We start from the raw sequence: 20999 nt of genomic DNA on the forward strand, positions 1-20999 counted from the left end.
CACTTTTTAACAGATGAGCGATGCTCTACCAGGGTGTGCCTCTTGTATCGGTTGTTATCCAATTGAGAAATTACTTACATATACTTTTATTTTTATATCACAGAATGTTAATAAAGTCGTGACCTGTAAAAAGAGGTACTCCTGAAAAACTTTTCTTAATACTTTGAATATTTCACTTTTTTTAAACAATGATTTCAATTTTTTTCAACAGAAAGAGAAATACTGAGCAGGAACGAAGAAAAGAATGAATTATCCAAAGCTTTGTCAAGGTCATATGAGGAACTTCAGAAACACAGAACCAATTCTACCCAGGTAAATAAACCCTTCTCAATTTCATAGTTTAGTTTGTAAGTTAAAAATCAGCTGCATGGTATTGATACAATTTTAGATTATGAAATTATTGGCAGCATGAACATACAGCAAACATTGACATGTCCACCGAAATTATTTTTTATTTAAAAAAAGGACTAACCTTTTAAGTTGTGAATATGTCACATGTAAAGACTTGATTGTTGTTGATATAGTATTAGAGTTAACATGTTGAAAAATGATTATTCAAAATAATTATGATTTGTTTTTTTAGTTTTTGTCAAGAATTTATTCATAATTTGATGGTTTGGATCAGCATAATTGGACTAATAGTACTTGAACCCATCATTGTTATTAGTTTGTCCTTAACTTTTCATGTCTGTCCTACAGGCGGTCTTATCTGGACTAGATGTTCTGTTGATTTATTCATTTTAATAAATATGATTCAGGTGTGTGACACCGTTTTCTTTGTTCCATTATTTCATTTTGGCTTCCAGCTTTCCCTTGATTCACTACTTTATTTTGGTTTCATACCTAATGTATAGGAGAGATTATTATTTTTGTAATTTTTTGTTGTTGTTTCATTATTCTGCATGATGTTAAAGCATAGTAGCTTAATTGGAATGCGGCATTTTTCACATTTTGTTTGCAGACATGATTTCTTGTAGATTTAATTTTGCTTTTGCTAGAACTTACAATTTCAGTTATTTTTTTTACAGCATCTATCATTTCTTTATTAACAAATATCTCTTTCTCAAATACCAATAGGAGAACGAAAAAAATACCCGTGAACGTCTGAATTTAGAGAACAAAATTCATGATCTGAAAAATCAGCTGGAAGCAGCCAATCAGGTAACTGCAGTAATTTGGTGCAGCACTTTATTATCTAAATTATGTGCCCTGAGGAGCTAATGAGATTTAAAGAATTATTTGCTGCAGCACTTTTTTTAGATGTTGTGCACTGCTTGCATGCTATTTAACCAATGCTTGTTGTCTATTCAGATTTATCCATATTAATAGTATTTGTACTCGGAAGTATTGAAAATAGTTTATTCATTTGCATAGAAATTATGAGAAAGAAACAATGTTAGCTTTAGAATTTATACATTATAGAGATATAATCTTTTACAATACACTGTAAACTTTCCTAAATTTACAGTTACATTTTTAACTATTGATTAGAAAACATTTTAATCCTTCTTATTGAATCTTTGTTGTTGGCTCTCTTTATCTGTATAAATATTTGACACTGAATGTATCATTTGATCATACTTTCTTTTATCTTTGTTAAACTTTATAGACTTGAATTACATTGTTCTGTATGTGTGGATAGGGGGGAAAGGGACGGCTAGTAAGCAGACTTTGGCAAATCTGCAAAATAGAATATCTTTGAACACAAAACATTTCCCCAATCCATGTTAAATTGGTCCCCACAAAATTCACGTTGACCTATTTATTTTTGAATAAAGAATATGAATATGTGGTTGACTTTTTAAGTACAACACCAACCAGGTACTATAGAAACATTAAATTCCAATGAGCCATGCAAAAAAGATGCTCAGAACTTCCTATTTTCTAGTTATATAAAAACTGCTAGCTCTTACTATAACTTTTTTAAAATAGCTTTTGATCATTGTCAAAATAATCGATGTCTGTTTTGAAAACATGCAGTTCACATGATTTTAATTTCGTTCTGCGACACTCTATGTTGTTTGTAGTTGAATAAGTTACAAAAGAAGAAATATTTATATTTTTCTAGCTCCTAGTTGGTAATTGCATGTTGAAAAGTTTTGAAAAATGCATAAAATCAAAGGTAGTACTACTGATTGGTTTAATAATCAACTGATAATCCTACTGAAATTTAACATGTTTTAACAGTGAAAAATGGATGAACCAATACTACTTTGTTTAAAAAAAATTAAATCTCATTATTTTTGTTTTAATTTGTGAGTTTTCCTGTTCAAAGTAATACTTTTTCTTGCAGAGCAGTAGTTTAATTTCTAGTCACTAATGATTTATTTTAAATCCAATATTTATAGTTGCTGTCTGCCCATCCAGTTTGATTTGTGGATGTTTTGCCCATATAGATTAATCTTTAGTCATGTTTGTGGATTTTTTCCTATATTGATTTATAATCATTGTTGTATTTGTGGATGTGATGCCCATATCAATTTGTGGATTGTTGCCTCTTTTTGTCATTTGCATGTTCATTTAATCATATTTCTCATGTGACATTCAATCCTACAGAACACATGAGATTTTAAACCAGTAATCATTAAATAATCAACAATTTCCTTCCCATACTCATGTTTATCTTATTAATAATTTTGTCTATCCATTTACTCATTTTATCATGTTTTGACATCATTAATTGAGATGTGTGTCTTTTGCCATGATTTGAGCCTCTTTGCCTAACTATGAGATTGGTAGATTGTGTTTCTAATGTCTTGATTTTAATGCATAGTAATCATGTTTTTACCTGGTTTTGTATGCTAAAAGTAGTTTGTATGATTTGTTGTTGGTAATATCTTTTATTGCTACTTTCCAGTGATTTTTTATCTGTATATTGTTGTTACTCATATTTCATTAGAAAGATATATGCCATTGTTACATGCACTTCCAGTATTCCTTGTTTTTCATAAACGTTTACATAACTTACCAGTTGTAAAACCTATACAAACTATACGAACTTCATAAACTATGCCATAAATCATACCATATTTTCAAGACTAAGTTAAGTATTCATATTTCATATAAAAAAAAAAGAACTGTATATTGTGGAGAATGATTTGGGGTTTGTCTTGGCTGCAATGAAAGATAAGTTGAAAGTATATCATATGTCTTGTTTCTTGTTTTCTTGAAATCATTGGTTAGTATTTCAGACTTTGCAATGAATATATCAAGCAGAAAAAACATGCATCATTAGGTACATTTAAAAATTCTTAGTTTTCATTTTCTTGTAAATTATGTAAATGTTGCATCATGAATAAATACTACGTATATCCTATATATATATATATATATATATATCTTTCCCTACCATTTAAAAACCACATGTCAAGTTAGACAAAGACTAAATGTGTGCTGCCAAAAACATAAATGTTAAAATACAGTCCTGTAGAATTATACAAACAAGCTATATATTCTTCATTTCCTGCAACCAGAAATACTCAAATAGAGGTATACAACACATGGAGCTTAACCCTTTCCTCCATGGAATTTTTTTTTTTACATACTTGATTTGCATAGGATTTTTTCAATGAAAGATAATCATCAGGTTTAAAGTATAAATGCATTGCGAAAACAAATTTTTCATCAATGAAATTCCAGTCAGATGTTCTCATGAATATCCTTTTTATATATGATACATTTTTTTTAAAGTCTGATGAAGTTTTATCCAAGGGTAGTTAAAATACCATCAAAAGGTTTTGAAGGTCAACTTTTCCTGAATGAATTTTAGCCTTAAATCTAGTACTATTTACCTACTTTTGACAGAAAATTTAGTCATAAAAAAATTTATTATTCAAAATATATAAGAAGAGATGAGTTGTACTCGGTTAAGCTGATGCATTTACCAGGTATGTCTGATCTCATTTAGAGTCTGTACCAATGTATTTTTCAGATCAGATTTTAGTTGGAGAAAGACTTGCACAATTGATGGAACAATATACATATGAAATATAATTTACTTCTGATATCTAATTATTCTAGCTATACATACTACTGAGTAAATGAAATAAAAAAAGTGAAAATATAATATCTTACTAATGTTGATGAATATTTACTTTTTTCATTTTCAATAGGAAAGGAAAACTATGTCAAAGAGAGCAAATTCACAAGTAACAGAACTGCAGTCCTTGGCTGAAGAGCATTTTAACAGAGCTAACCGACTTGATGGAGAATTGAGTCGAATAAGAAAAGACAGGAAAGATATAAAACGACAGGTAGTATTTCCGCATGTTTAAAACATGGTTTGTGTAACAGTCTCTTCCTGTAACATTAGTCTAATGTTTCTAAAATAATTTAGTAGATTTAAAATTGAGTGAAGCACGTTCTTTAACATGTTTTTCTTTTACTTTTATGTTCTTGTTTCTCTGGTAACACAAGGCATGTTAAAAAAACCTGAAATAGAAGTAGTTTATTTTGGCTTCATAGCTTTAAGCACAAACTGACTTATTTCTAAATGCATTTTGACCAAAATGATGATATTTTCAACCAAAATAGCGACTCTTGAAATGGGAAAAATTATTTTAATTGATAAATAACTTTTACTTTTATATTTGCAATTACATCATGATCTTAGAATTATTTTTTTGAAGCACCTGTCTAAAAGGATATTTTATTTTATTGCTCCACCTGCTACTTTGCTTATAGGCAGCATAAGTTTTTATTTCTATTAGGCATGAATTTCTCTCAATTCCTTAGTTGATTGATGCATGTGAGCAACCCAGACTTCAAAATCTATCATCTCAACATTTCTTGCTATAGCTTAACTTGGAGTCCATACATTTTGAAATGTTGCCATTGATATTGAACTTGAAATATCAAATTTTATCCCAATGAGTCAAACCATTCCATAAAAGGATTTATGATAATGATAGAATATTGTAGTTTTTGTCATGTGCTCACTATTACTAACTTAATCTCTGAACAACCTTAAAACAAAATATTAGTTTAATACACAAATAACTTAATTGTCAATTCTGAAATAATATCTATTGGTTTAATGGAATCTTTTAACAAATGTTTTGTATGCATCCTTTGTAATATGTAGACAAAGCCTGTCACACATTATTCATAGTAGCTGTTATAACATTTTATTTTGAATTGTTTATGGTATTAGAAGCTTTATTTTTGTTTTATTTATTTATTTTTTCTTTTCTTAGATTTTCATAAATTTTTCTGCTTAGTTTTATTGAACATTGAGGTATCAATTTATCAGTAGAACACAGTGTCATTTTATGTAGTAGTATTTAGACTCAAAGATTTTGATTTAACTTAAGATTTGATGTTTGTAATTTTAGAAAAAAATCTGTACTGCTTACAACTTACATTTTTTGAGAGAAAAATTTAATTACAAAATTTACCAATTTATAAAACCAAAACAATTCATAACAAAAAATGAATCATGTGTGAAAATGATGAAATACATAATTATGGAGGATGCATGCTCTCTACCCTGTGTTACAGTTACTAACCCAGAATGAAATAAGACAAAAAGAACAAGAGCTTGAAGATAAACTCAGGCATCTACAGAAATTACAAACTGTAAGTAAACAAAGTGATGGGGTTGTGATGGCAGGGTTGTTATGGTAGTGTGATGGCAGGGTTGTAATGGTAGTGTGATGGCAGGTGAATTAGTAATTATGATTTTGTGTGCGGAGTGGGTTTAGTGATTGAGTCAACAGTGTGCTGATGGCAGATTTTTTGGGGGCTGCAAGTTGGCTGTATGAATCTCATTCACTGTGGTTTTGGGGAGAAATATGTAACAGCTTTTATTTATTTTTAAAGAAAATCAGGCTTTTAAAGTATTTTGACTAAATTTGTGGAATTTCCCACTAATATTGGATAATTCTGAGTGATTAATTTTAAATGCCTATCTTATATATTCATATGTATTTATTAAAGGTTCAGATATAGGGTATTTATCTAGCCTACCCCCTTTCTAATATATATATATGTCACTGATCAGCAAACATCAAAATAGGTTATTCCTTCCTCAAGTTGATTTTCATTCATTCCATAATTAAACTTAATCATACAAGACTCATACATTTAAGATTCGATTAGACTATGATATGGTAAACCATGTGTTTTTTAAGTGTGGTCTAAATTAAATGAAAATAAATTTTGAGTGTCCAAAGCACTTTTCTTGATTTAAAACTTCTGACTCTTTATGTAGTTATTTTCTTATTAATCATTAAGCTCATAACATCAGTTTAATAAAATAGCTGACTGCAATATTTCATTTTGTTTTGCTAGATAGATCATTTGAATGTTTATATTTACTGCACATGTTTTTACTATGAATTTAGTATGTTTTGCTTGTAGTGAATTTACGCAATGCATGATCTAAAATGCATGCTTTTCTTAGCTAAAGCTTTATAGTTTTGCATTTATCCAGGCTCTTCATTCTCCACGGTCAAATGGCTTTGCAGACAACACAGATGATAGTAACAAACAAAAAGAAGACAAAGATGACCTAGATATTCATCTTGAGAATTTGAAACAGAATTTTCCACAGGTGGCGGCCATTATATTACATATCAATATCACTTACAATTCTAGAATCACTTTCAATTATACTAACTAAGGTCAAATATTTGAATACAAATTTTTTAAAGAGACAATTTTAATTATAGTATTCAAATTGAATGCATATTGTCTTCTTATATTCCTCAATTTAATTCTGTAAATTCATATGATATGAGTATTAAGAATAAAAAAAATGAAGTCCTATAATTAATGGTTCCCAATATCACTTTATTATATTTCACCTCAATGTGTGCATTTACAAAAAAAAGCAAAAGAGACTTGTGTTATTCTGTCATTTATGAGATTTATCAATACATAACTAAACTGACTTATTCTAGTTCTAATAACAAAATCAACTGATTTCAGATAGGCGTTAACTAATTTTTAAATATGTGCAATAACAATGTTGTATAATTTATGATTACTGAACAATTTTCTCACTACCAATTTTCCATGAATCCCCTGTTACACCAAAAACCATATGCAATTTGCTCAATTAACAGCAGGTTTTAAGCAAATTTAATACTGAACAAATATAAGAAATGCACAACCATTGTTATATTTTCTTTAAATTTAAGAAAATTAAAGCTTGTTGTTGCTTCCCATAAAGAAAGGATGAATTTCTAAAGGATTTATATTTTTGTTCTAGAAAAAAATTCATCCAACACACACGTCTGTGAAATCTATGGTGACTGTTAAAATGAAGTTTTCTCTTTAATGCTCCGGTTAATTTGAGTTCGCACTTAAATCTACATTGACATTGAAACTGTGGTGCCTTTTTGTGCTGCTTATTATAGAAAAAAATATAAGAAGCAAAATTCATAAGCTTTGCAAAATAGATTCTACATAGTGGAGTGACAAAGTCGATGAATTTTCAACTTTAATGGACCACCTTACCTGCAGGCTAAATTATACATTTTTGGATAGAGAAATGATTAAAGTTTAATGTTTGCCTGGTCGTAGAATCGAAATATGGTGCATTTTTTTTAATTTGGGGTTAAAGTGCAGTGGTCGATTTTTTCACCGAAGTACATTTATTTCACACGGGGTTATAAACAATCAAAAAAATAATATCACATTTGCTTTAATAAACAAAATTTAATTCTTAAATGAAGCAATAAACTGTAACAATTCACTATCCAAAAAAAAATAATAAAAAAGATAAAAAAAATGGCGATTTTAAAGAAAATTCAGATCAGCAACAATATTTACACACAAGATAAACATGTTTGACACCTTTAATTGGTATTTTTTTCTTCACATATACATTTTACGATGTATTTCTGATTTATACGTTTTTTCAAATTAAAGGAGAGTAAATTATGCTTTTGGTATGGTATATGCCATTTGTCAGTGGCAAATATTTCACCAAAGGTATGTGAATGAGATCGAAACAATTAATTCCAATGCGTCATTGTTATGTGTACTCCAATAAAAATATTTATTGTACGGATAGAAAAACATACTTTCCCTTATTGCAGGACAGCTATGCATACATGAAACCCATAAAACAAATAAAAAGTGGTCAGTCATAAAGGGCAGTTGCAAATGCAAAACAAAACATACACAAAAACAAAGAACCAAACAAAATACACAGGTTCAAATAATCGCATAGTCGAAGTTATATTAACCACAAAGAAACCAACTGTAATCATTTTGTTAAAAATATTGTCATGAATATATACAGCTTTACATGATTCACTCAGACGCCATTTTCATCGTCAGCTTCTTCACCAATTTGCATGTGAGTAAGATAGATTTTACAACTCTCAGAACCTTCACACGAACAAATAGTTGTACAACCTAGATTTTGCTGGTTGCAGACACAATTTTTATCGCAAGCCTTTTTACCCTTGCATGTGCAAATAAGGTCTTGAAGGAAATGTGCTGACATAGGTCCTTCAAACAAAATCGGTAGTAAACCATTTTTACCCTCTTGACAACCAGAATTTTTGGGCTGTCTGGTTGCTGGTTTTGCAATGTGTGAATGCATCCAAACTTGCGTCTGTAGCATTGCACGAAGATGTGTTGTAAAAAGGACGCCTCACATGGGGGTAATCTAACAAGATTCATATCTTTTATTGTAGCAAATTTCACCCTTAACTTGTTCAGGTCTTCATGTAAATCACTGAATTTCCTCTTCGGATCGTATAACAAAGCAACAAATTTGCGTCCATCATGAATGGCGGATTCCTGATCTCCCGTTGAAAAACCTATCTGAAGGGATTGGAAATTGTCTGCACTTTTCTGCAAAAGTTTGTGCATAGACTTCTTTCCGAGACCAAAAAAAGAAGAAGTCGTATCGCATCCTGTGAGGGCATGTGTGGCTGGCAGTAAATTATAGATTGAGGGTTCAAGTGAGCGACATATATCGTAAACAGGTAGAAAACGCCTTCCATCTTTCAAATTTGATACTGACCCAGTTTGGAACCACATCTCCTCTGTATTTTCAAGTTTAGGAAAATAGTGGACACAGAGCACTAACACATCAGTGTCAGATGACTTTATAATAATACGACCTTTTCTATCATTCGAAAAAATATTGGCATCTGCATAAACCGAATGAAGAATCATTCGTGTATCTGCTTCTTCTTGTGTGCTGTATAAGTCAGTACAATTTGACAGGCCATCACAAGAAAATCTCTTGACAACTTCTGGGTTTTCAAAAACACCCGCGAGAAACAATTCGGTACGTCCCTCTTAGAAGACTGTTCAAAATACCGTTCGCAATACTCACCAAGTAATCTGATAAGTGACTGTTTAATTTCTGGATTGCAAAGGAACTTTTTCCAGTCCGGAATTGCTCTTCCTTCAATAACCTGATAAACCTTTTGAGCTCCAAATGACAAGGTTCGACGCAATCTTTCCGCTACTTTGATTGAATGTTTTACATCGTAGCGATCAAAAACATCGACCACTGTTCCAGCATTTAAAAAACACGTAGGAAGCATTGTTACATAGTTTCGTAGCAGATCACCAAATGTGTTGCATTTCTTGACATCCATACATTGAATAATTCCCATACCATCACGTATCAAAACTGTATTTGCTGTGTCATAACTTGGAAGGTTGAAGGAAGAGCAGATTTCCTCTTCAAGTAGGTGAATTATATCTGATTTGCAACACTTACGCATGGTACCATCATCGTGGAAAAGTGCTGAAGGTATTGAACCAATAGGATATGCCAAGATCTTGTCTACTGTAACATCTTCTCGAACATTAGCCAGGGCTAAAGCGCGACGAAATATCACCTCTGGGTTTATATGGGCTTTCACAAAGTCACCTGTTTTACATTTGAGTTTTGAAGTCTTAGTCATATCCTCAAATGTCTTCAGTGGAGACCTTGAAATAGGACTGTAGAAAACACGGTTTTCACCTTCATTAAAGCACCCTTAGACAAAAGACTTGACCATTTGGTTGCCACGTTCAAGAGATTTTAGAAGAAAATGTTTGAATGCACATAACTAACCAAATCAGACACATTTTGTTCGTCGCGATTCATTGCTGTTGGTTTGTTTTCTTCGTGCTCACCTTCTGTGTCGGTCGATAATCCAGATCTTGCTCTCATTTCAGCACTGAAATGCGCAAGAATATGACTTGTAAGCATCCATCGAAGTAATGCTGGTTTTTTTCTTGTCAATCCTACAATGCCGCCACAACCTTTGGAATCTTTAATGATAGTTTTTTCTGTGGCCATGTCACTCCAGATACCATTAAAGGTTCCAGGCTTTTGTCGGACTGCAAACTCACCTGACAAAAAGGAGAACTTAACCGTTTGTGGTAAATTCAACATATCCAAAACGTAGGCTGGAGTCCACCTAGCATAGTTTGTCCGGTTAGTTATGAAGAAGTATGGCAACATTGCAGATACTGATTTCAAATGTAAAAGCCACAAACCATCCCGTTCAGCTCTTATATTCTGTAACAATATTTCAACTGCACGAAGAAACATATCCCAAAATGCAAAGGTTGGTGATATACTACAATAATGTGTTCTGAATTCTTCAAACAAAGGTAAAATATGTTCTTCAAAAACATTGAAGAACTCGTCAATATCTTCAGTGCTTTGTGGTGTGCTGGGGACAGCAAATGAGTTATGACAGTCAAGGAACACCTTTCACACATTTGGTTGAATCGTTTTCATACGGTTTTCATCTCTACACCAATTAAAAAATGCCTTAAACAAAAGAACCATAAGAGCCTCATAGGCCAATGTTAATCCTCGAACACCACGATTAAACCGTTTACCAACAAGCATTTGATCAACTGTATTTGAAGCATAAATTCCAGAGTCTACAAGTAAGTCAGAGAGCCCAGCTGATGCCCATAACTTACCAACTGTTGCTATAAAACAGGAAAGCCCGTGAAACCCACCGAGTCTTATTATATGGGAGTGAAAAACATCCGGCATATACCATTTCACCTGTTGGGCGACAGCATATAATTGCTGATCAAAAGTTTGTACAGCGTATTGTTGACCAGCACGATTTGACATATCTAAACATATCTAAACATTGTTTCATGGTGGTATATACTGTTGCCATGTTGCTAGGTTTGGCGTCAATGACCGGAGCATAGCCTACAAACGTAAATTCATATTTTGATTCAGATAATCTTTTGTAGAAATGGGACAATTTGTTCATTACTTTCTACAGAAATAGGAATAGGATCAATGCTGCGTCTCGACAGTATTCGAAGGAATACCCAAGACATGTCAGCAACATCTAGTCTTGAATCAATAAAGCTCGACACAATCTTGTCATAAGCATCTGCATATCGTGGGGGGCCATAGCGTTCTTTTGGCTTGTCGATAGCAATGTTTATAAATTTCTAAAAATATAGATATACTCATCCGAATGAGCTGAAGTTGGTCTCATAAGTTTAGAAAATGAAGGTTTATTACTTTTCACATAAACAACTTTGTAATGTATCGATAAATTATGAATTACAAGTTTTGTAACCTCTCCGTTCAAATAAAAAAAGAGTATGCATTTTTCAAAGGGGATAAAAAAGTTAAAAATAAGGTTCAATAGAACAAATTTTCATTTTATATTATACATGTGTAGTTACTCTCTTAATAAAATCCAAAATTAAGAGTTTGTGGATTATAAAAAATGAAATCATGTTAAAAAATGTTTTTGGAATGCATTTCAAGTTAAAATCGAAAATTCGTTTTCTTTTCACTCTCAAAAAAAATTGCACCGTACGAAATGTCTACGACCGGGCAAAAAAGTTAGATTAATGTATTAGCTTTGCAAAAATATAATTTTCAGCCTGCAGGTATGCCGGTCCATTAAACTCGTAAAATAAGCACCTTTTTCGTGATTTGTCACTCCACTAACAGTTTTAAACCTTGAAAAAGATATTACCATTAGTAGACATTTAACATTATAGATTATACAGATTTATATTATAAGTATATTTAAAACTTCTCATTTACCCATAGCTTTACTTACCCTATGCTAATAAAAACATTGAGAGTTAAGAAATAAGTTTATCAGTTTCATCTGTTCATGTTGAAGAACATAGTAAAATGATATAAGTATTAGATTTGGCTCTTTTTATTTAGCACCACTGATAAATCTTACGAAGATGAAAAGCACATTTGACCAAATTATAAGCCTGGTATCTTAGATGAGTATTGACATATTATTAGTAAGGAACTTTATTGTTTTAGGTCATTTCTGAAAATAAAGAGAATATTCAAACAGATCTAAGAGGAAAACTAACTGAAGAACAAGATTATTTAAGGGTATGTATCATTTTTGATAATTTTAGCTACAATGTATTACATAAAATTGAGAATGGAAATAGGGAATGTGTCAAAGAAACAACAACTGGACCAAACAGCAGAAAACATCTGAAGGCCACCAATGGTTCTTCTTGTTTTGCTAACACGTTGCTTTCAATATAATGGAATTCAATGAGACTGTCGTACAATTGAGAGGTTTGGTTAGCTATAAAACCAGGTTTAATCCACCGTTTTTCTTCATAAGGAAATGCCAGTACAGAGTCAGTAATATGACGTTTGTTTTCCATTCGTTTAAGGTGTTTGAGCTTTTGATTTTGTCATTTGATAAAAGACTTTGTTATGAATTTGTCTTGAAAACAGTAGTTTTGTTATTTTACCATTTTTAAACATCTGTCAATTATTTGGTCTTTTCCATGGTTTCTGTATTAAATTTAAGTAATAAGTAATGGTTTTTGCTATGTTGACAATTGTATTTAAAATTTCGTTATTTAACAAATAGTATTTATTTTTGCAGTATCAGCTTCAGCAGCAAATGAAACGACATGCCGATGCCATGGAAACAGCTAGGTTACAGTCAGAAGGAACGATAGAAAGTCTGAGAGACAAACTTAATACTTTACAAGAGGTTTTAGTAAATACAGGTGACTCTTCAGATGACCAACGACGATCTACTAGAACAAGGACAAGGTCATCATCACCAGGCAAATCTGTACTAGATACAGCAATGATACTTGTAAGTCTCACTAAATTTGAAAAATGTCAACTGTCATCTAACATTTATTCAATGTTTTTGAAAATTTCTGTTTCTAAGCTATTCACGAATAGTTAACTAAAAAAATAATTGCCAGTGATAAATTTTTTTGACAGATTTCATTTGTTCCTTACCTTCACTTTATGCGTAAGTGATTAAGCTTATGATTTCATTAGAATAATTAATGTTTATTTTTAAATGTCATGAATATGCAAATTTACTGTGAGTTGTGATGGTCCATCTTGTATTTGTCAGCTGACATCTTTGATTCATATGTTTCCCCCCTATACATTTGAAATGCACACTTACATTAACCCAAATAGAATTGTATTTATAAATCTTATTTGTGTTCTAAATGTACTCAATTAAAATTGTAGGATAGAAATAGGTCGCCAAGTCCTGGCCAGTCACAACGTAGTTATTCAGCACAGAGACATAGATCAAGGTCGAGGTCAACAGATCGTGCATCTAGTCCATTATTTCCTGACAGAGAACGTAAGTTGTTTAATTCGTCTTCTTTTTAAATTCAGTAAATAGTACTTATAATGCATATCTTTTCACTTCAGGGGGCTCCTGGGTATAAATCAAATTTTTTTTCTAATATAGGATTTCGCTATATTTTTTTATAAATGAACTTTATCATATACTTAAAAGAAAAATGAAATAAAAAAATGGGGTCACCGTTCATTTAAGCTTACAATCTGCCTCCGGAAGAAGCTTGCATTTTTGTTAATGTCCTTTTTTTCTGTTGAACTAATAGGAGAAATAGGGGACCGGTCAAAATTTATCTACACATAGGACCGGTGCAAAGTGCAGTAGGACAGATACTTTTTTCCGGAATCGCTTTTGTTGGGACATCACTTTTTTCACAGATAATATCCATAGGACACAAGTTTTTTTTCAAACGATTACTTTGAAATAATTTTTAATACATTTATAACAAAACTTAAAATAACAAGTATAATATACAATATGTAAAAATAAAAATTATTATATAAAAATTCAGATAGGCATCTTTAATTTTTTTTATAACTTTTTCAAATCAACTTGGATTTTCATCAAACTATGCAGTTATCTTAGATATATATCAAGCTTACTGAATCCCATTTCATTTAGTTTTTTGTTGTATTGCTGTAAAATTTAAGAATTAAAGTAATCTTGGTAAAAAAAGCTAGGATTTGCAATTCGGACAAAATAGAGATGGTACACTTTAATTTTTTTAATATTTTTTTCAAATCAACTTGGATTTTCATCAAACTATGCAGCTATCTTAGATATATATTAAGCTTACTAAATCCCAGGTCATTTTGTTTTTTGTTGTATTGCTGTAAAATTTAAGAATTAAAGTAATCTTGGTTTAAAAAAGCTAGGATTTGCAATTCGGACAAAATAGAGATAGTACACTTTAATTTTTTTTATAACTTTTTCAAATCAACTTGGATTTTCATCAAACTGTGCAGCTATCTTAGATATATATCAAGCTTACTGAATCCCATTTCATTTAGTTTTTTTGTTGTATTGTTATAAAATTTAAGAATTAAAGTAATCTTGGTAAAAAAAGCTAGGATTTGCAATTCGGACAAAATAGAGATAGTACACTTTAATTTTTTTAATAACTTTTTCAAATCAACTTGGATTTTCATCAAACTATGCAGCTATCTTAGATATATATTAAGCTTACTAAATCCCAGGTCATTTTGTTTTTTGTTGTATTGCTGTCAAATTCAAGAATTAAATTAATCTAGGTCAAAAAAGCTAGAATTTGCAGTTCGAACAAAATAGAGATAGTACACTTTAATTTTTTTTATAACTTTTTAAATTCAACTCAAACTATGCAGCTATCTTAGATATATATCAAGCTTACTGAATCCAATGTCATTTAGTTTTTTGTTGTTTTGCTGTAAAATTTAATTTCACTTATATTGTGAAGTGCAACAAACATACATCATGTACATCATGTACATTACATCATCCAACAAAGTAGCAAAAATTCGGGGGTCACATCAGGTACATTTTCTGTAAGTGGGAAAATGTTAAAGCAATTATTACCATTCCTAATAAAAAACACATTCCAAGGCAACCTATGGGTCTTCAGGTTAAAATATATATAGAGAGTTCAACCAAATGCTATTGAGTTTCATGTTTCTCCTGGAACTTGTTTTTATAATTAATAGTTAAAGGTTTTGATAAAATTCTATAAGATACATGCAGCTTCATTAATTTTTCAGTTTAACAAACACCTATTTGTGGTTTGATTGCATTATGCAATGTCTTTGTTTTTTTCAATGCTATATTCATAGTATAATTTATGATAATGCCATGCCTGTAATTGTATGTGAATCAACAAAATAAAACATGAAACTGTTGCTTTTGATCATATTATAAAGACAACATATGTTAAATGCCTCTATTAAGTATACTTTTATTTACAATACATTGGAAAAGTAGGATAGGACACCAACTTTTTTATTACTAAGTTGGCATAGGACATCATTTTTTTTTCAGTCAGAAAGCGATAGGGTTGTAACTTTTATTAAATGTTTTTATTTTTTGCACCGGTCCTATGTGACGATAAATTTTGACCGGTCCCTAGAGGTAATATCGAAATAAAAAAATAACCTAATTACAGAAATCGCTTAAATTTTACCATATCATAAAGTAATAACTAATAGTGTAATAAATAAAATTTGTAATGAAAAAATAAAGGTTCAATTTTTTGCTGAAATTTTTGTACCCACGAGCCACCTTAAGGATGTACTTAGGTGAAATTCAAAAAATCAAGACTTTAAGTAGGAAGAGCATTAGTTAATGTACAAAATAAGCTGAAAATATTGATAGGTCATGGAACTCTTTTTCAAGTTATTTGATATTTAAAATAAGACTGACTCGGACTTTTACCTTATATATGCATTGGTATTATTTAGGTCTCAAGTCGAAAGAAAAAAAAATCAAGAATCTGCTTAAATATTGGCAAATGACCTTTTATCAGCTATTAAGTCTTATATGAAAAGATAAATGGGTGTTATGGGGCAAAATATTTTACATTATATTGTAAGGAAAAAAACCAAGGAGTCCGAACATCTAACACAAATTCCAAAACCTCACCTAAGTTCATCCTTAAAACAGGAAAAGAAAACAAAACCCAATCTTTATCTGCATAATCTTTCCGTTTTATTAATTGATTTTTTGTCGAGCCTGCAACTTTTGTTCCAGAAAGCTTGACATAGGGATAGTGATCCGGCGGCGGCGGCGTTAGCTAACTTCTTAAATGGTTTATATTTTAGAAGGTGAAAGACCTGGCTGCTTCATACTTTGTATATAGATGCCGCATGTAATGAAGTTTCCGTCAGTCACATGTCCAATGTCCTTGACCTCATTTTCATGGTTCAGTGACCACTTGAAAAAAAAGTTCAAAATTTTTGTAATGTTAAATTCTCTCTTATTAGAAGTAATAGGATAACTATATTTGGTATGTGCGTACCTTGCAAGGTCCTCATGCCCGTCAGACAGTTTTCACTTGACCTTGACCTCATTTCATGGATCAGTAAACAAGGTTAAGTTTTGGTGGTCAAATCCATATCTCAGATACTATAAGTAATAGGGCTAGTATATTTGGTGTATGGAAGGACTGGAAGGTGTACATGTCCAACTGGCAGGTGTCATCTGACCTTGACCTCATTTTCATGGTTCAGTGGTTATAGTTAAGTTTTTGTGTTTTGGTCTGTTTTTCTCATACTTTATGCAATAGGTCTACTATATTTGTTGTATGGAATGGTTGTAAGGTGTACATGTCTAGCGGGCAGATGTCATCTGACCTTGACCTCATTTTCATGGTTCAGTGGTCAAAGTTAAGTTTTTAAGTTTTGGTCTTTTTATCTAATATTATATGCCAAAGGTCAACTATATTTGGTGTATGGAAATATATTATGATCTATATGTCAGTCCCGCAGGTTTTATTTGACCATGACCTCAATTGGACCGTTCATTGCACAGTGTAAAGTTTTTGTGTTTTGGTCTATTTTTCTTAAACTATAAGTAATAGGTCATCTATATTTGTTGTATGGAAGCTTTGTTAGCTGTACATGTCTGCCTGGCATGGTTCATCTGACCTTGACCTCATTTTCATGGTTCATTGGTCTTTGTTTAGCTATCTTGGTTAATGTTAAGTTTATGTGACAGTTTTAATCAAGCTTCATACTTAGGACTATCAACATAATATCAACGATTAGTAAAGAAGGCGAGACATTTCAGTGTGTGCACTCTTGTTTAAAGTAATATATATGTTTAAAATTTTCCATTTGTTTTTTTTTTAAGGCTTTTTATACTTTTTCCTTTTTCTTTATCAAAGAAATGTTCTACTTTATAGCAAGATTTTGACTTGATATTTACACATCTTTCACTTCTTTTATATCTCAATAACTTCCAAAATATTATTTTTTATTTTTAGTATTAACAGCATGAAGTTTATATGGGAACAAAAAACATTTTCGTGGTGATAGCTGACAGCAATGATTTTTATGGTCAGTGGTAGAGATAGGCAGCAGACGTTCCAAAGTTATGATGAAAGTGCATTTGATTTCGTTCCTCTCAGCATTTATCCATAGCAATGGTTGCAAGACATTATTAAATGCTGGTTTTGCAACATTTCGTGAAAAGTTTCTGTGATATTTATTTATTCTTTTATATTTATATTTCTAGAAAATTTACATGTTTTCTTTTAGAATGTCTTTGTCATTTTATATAAACTTTTAACACTGAAAATATTCCGTCCAGAATTTTCTATGTTTAATTATACCACATTTTTTTAGATAAAAACTTTCTTTAGTTATCATAGCAGTTTTATGCAATGTAAATAAAATTTAAACATCAATACAAAAATCATAAAACAGTATTATTCTCATTGCATAGTGACTTATAAGTTCTGAGAATGTATTTATTTATTTAGATATATTTCCATACATAGCATGGATGTTTGAATTTATAATGCATTTTAATTATTGAATGTTTACACATTTTAAACTAAAGTATTTTTGAATAACGATTTGATTTATAAATCTTCAATCATGTACTTCCTGTTTTCAATTTTTTACCTAAATTTTCTTTAACCTATATGGATAATTTAGAAAAGGATATCTATTTTAGAAAAACAAAAACTCTACAGAGATTACTATTTCAAATGATATGGATATCATTTTAGATTTAATGAAATAAACCTTTTCAACACAGTTGGACTTTTAGAATGTAATAATTGTAACATGCTTATGTATTCAATAATGAAATAATTGATGATTTATCTATTTGTTTAGTGTTAGTGCCAAACGTACACAAGATTTCGAGCATTCTAAATAAATATTTATTATATGTAATGTACAAAATTATTTTGTTTTTTTTTACCAACAAGTTACTAAATAGCCCCTCAATGATTATATAATTTCAATTAGATAAATGGAATGAACTTTACTGCAAAAAGTAAAATCACAAAAATATTGAACTCTGAGGAAAATTCAAAAAGGAAAGACCCTAATCAAATCGCAAAATTAAAAGCTGAAACATATCAAATGAATGGATAATAACTGTCATAGTCCTGACTTGGTATAGGCATTTTCTTATGTAGAAAATGGTGCATTGAACCTGGTTTTAAAGCTAGCTAAACATCTCACTTGTATGAAAGTCACATCAAATTTTTACAATGATGTGAGAACAAAACATACAGACATGATAGGTAAAAATGTCAAAATTGTGTTATCATTAATCACTATAAAAACAAACCAATTCTGCTCTATGGTTGGGTTGTTGTCTTTTTGACACATTCCCCATTTCTTTTTTCAATATTAAATGTTACAAAAAAGCAAGTGATGCACATTTCAACCATTCCTGTCTTTGAAAATCCAAAACCTGATACACATGTCAGTGAGCTGATCATACAAAAATTGACCTAAATTTCAAGTCGTGACTTATTGTCATCCATTGTACTGCTTTCCATCTGTGAATTCATGAGTTCGACTTATAATGATTAAAGTTTCTTTATAGGGATGTTTATTACCTATTGTTTTTTTTTTCAAAGAAGGCAGGTTTTCTTTGGATTTAGAAATTGTTTGAAGATTTTTTGTTCATCAACTAAGATCGTCTCATTTAATTCAAGTTTGCTTCATTTGATTTTATAATTTGTTCACACTTTGTTCTGGTTCCCTAAGAAAAAAGCTTTCAGATGGAATGTTGGTTTGATATATCCGTTGTCATTGACTACATTTCCATAATTTAGGAAATGCATAGAAAATGTGCTTTTTTAACATGATTTTCTCATTTATGAGTAGAACAATTATATTTGGTATATTGAAACATTGCAATGTATACAGTCTTAACATGTGATATTCATAGATTGTTTAAGGATCAATGATCAACCTTAAGTTTTCAATGTAAGCCAGTAAAGTCACATTTGCTGGTAGTATAAGAATCGTATAAGATCTAGATCAATTCTATTGGGTGAATGGATGACCTCGTTTTATTGTCTTGACTGTAATGCCAGACATACAGAATACAAACAGCTAGGGAGGACAGCATAAAAAAAAAGGTTATAGATACCATAGGAATATTAAAACAGCATACCTGCCAACTGTCACTATTTGAGGGGGATTTCCCCCATTGAGGCTCCCAAATTGAAATTTTGAATGAGCAATTTTGTCCACAATTTTAAACAAAACAACTAATATCACAATGACATGAGGCTAATAAAAGTATGAAGAAGCTAAAAAACAACATTTAAATGTATTTGAAGGCCTCCTTGAAGGTTTTTTAGGACTATGACAGCCATCTTGCACACAAAACCCCCATGGGCATTTTGAAAAGTTGGCAGGTATGAAACAGGAAAGAGAAGCAAATCCTGCTCCATATGTTGCAGCTGTGGTGTTGCTCATGTAAGTATAACTACGATGATGGATCTTACTTGGTAGGTCACATACATGGAAAAGAGGACAGGGTTGTGGATTCATTTATGGGCATTATGTTTTCTGGTCTCTGCGTCCGTTCGTCCGTCTGTTCGTTCCTTCGTCCGTCCGTTCGTCCCACTTCAGGTTAAAGTTTTTGGTCAAGGTAGTTTTTGATGAAGTTGAAGTCCAATCAACTTGAAACTTATTACACATGATCCTTATGATATGATCTTTCTAATTTTAATGCCAAATTAGAGATTTTACACCCATTTTCATGGTCCAATGACATAGAAAATGATAGTGCGGATGGGGCATCCGTGTACTTGGGACACATTCTTGTTTCTACTCTCTTGTTGGGATGTTGTCTCTTTGACACATTCCCCATTACAATTCTCAATTTCATGTCGTAAAGTTTTGTACTCAACTGAACCTCATTGTTAATTTATAGTTGCAAGTCAAGATTAGAGGCAGACTTACCTTTATCCGTTGTATCATTTATTTCAAGTTTGATGGGGGGAGTAAAATAACAAAAATACCAAACTCGAAGTGAAAATCAAAACGAAAAGTCGTTTATAAAATCGCAAAATCAAACGCTCCAACACTTCTATCTTATGGAGAACATCTGTCACATTCCTGACTTGGTACAGCCATTTCCTTAAGTATAAAATGGTGGATAAAATCTGTTTTTAAAGCTAGCTGAATCTCTCACTTGTAGAACAGTTGCATAAATTCCATTATGTTGACAAAAATGTGTTAGGATAAATGGGATTGATGCCATTCAACATAATTACCAAATTTTTAATTATTTAGTGAGAGGTATCTTCATAGAAAAAGGTCCAAATATAAACAAGTCTTTCTGATGATTTGATGCACTTGACATTTAGTCTGTTTACTGTAATGCTTTAAAAGTAAAAGAGCAATTATTTGTTTTATCCTGAAATCACTGATTTACAGAACAAATAAAAGTGAATGAAGCTTATGATCCATTGATAGTTTGGTAGGCATA

The 20999-nt window shown here is 31.1% G+C and overlaps 2 protein-coding genes across 8 annotated transcripts in view; both read left to right on the top strand.

The window, feature by feature from the left end:
- LOC143062815 (uncharacterized) overlaps positions 1-18433 on the top strand; it is a 99542-nt gene extending 81109 nt beyond the window's left edge. For 4 of the 7 annotated variants that reach the window (XM_076234620.1, XM_076234623.1, XM_076234625.1 and 1 more), the window contains 9 exons: positions 212-312; positions 1078-1161; positions 4113-4253; positions 5500-5577; positions 6434-6553; positions 12242-12316; positions 12831-13049; positions 13445-13562; positions 17515-18433. In XM_076234620.1, coding sequence (XP_076090735.1) covers positions 212-312; positions 1078-1161; positions 4113-4253; positions 5500-5577; positions 6434-6553; positions 12242-12316; positions 12831-13049; positions 13445-13562; positions 17515-17528 — 950 coding nt within the window. In that variant the 3' untranslated portion in view covers positions 17529-18433. Of the gene's footprint in view, positions 1-211; positions 313-1077; positions 1162-2068; positions 2123-4112; positions 4254-5499; positions 5578-6433; positions 6554-12241; positions 12317-12830; positions 13050-13444; positions 13563-17514 lie in introns of all 7 variants that reach the window. The other 3 variants (XM_076234618.1, XM_076234619.1, XM_076234621.1) reach the window with 2 other exon arrangements.
- A 1489-nt stretch (positions 18434-19922) lies between these two features.
- The window catches only part of LOC143061982 (uncharacterized), a 31421-nt gene continuing 30344 nt past the window's right edge, over positions 19923-20999 (top strand). The window contains exons 1-2 of the mRNA XM_076233837.1: positions 19923-19981; positions 20442-20511. Coding sequence (XP_076089952.1) covers positions 19923-19981; positions 20442-20511 — 129 coding nt within the window. The remainder of the gene's footprint in view (positions 19982-20441; positions 20512-20999) is intronic.

This window comes from Mytilus galloprovincialis, chromosome 2 (assembly GCF_965363235.1).
Source record: "Mytilus galloprovincialis chromosome 2, xbMytGall1.hap1.1, whole genome shotgun sequence".
Lineage (NCBI taxonomy): Eukaryota > Metazoa > Mollusca > Bivalvia > Mytilida > Mytilidae > Mytilus > Mytilus galloprovincialis.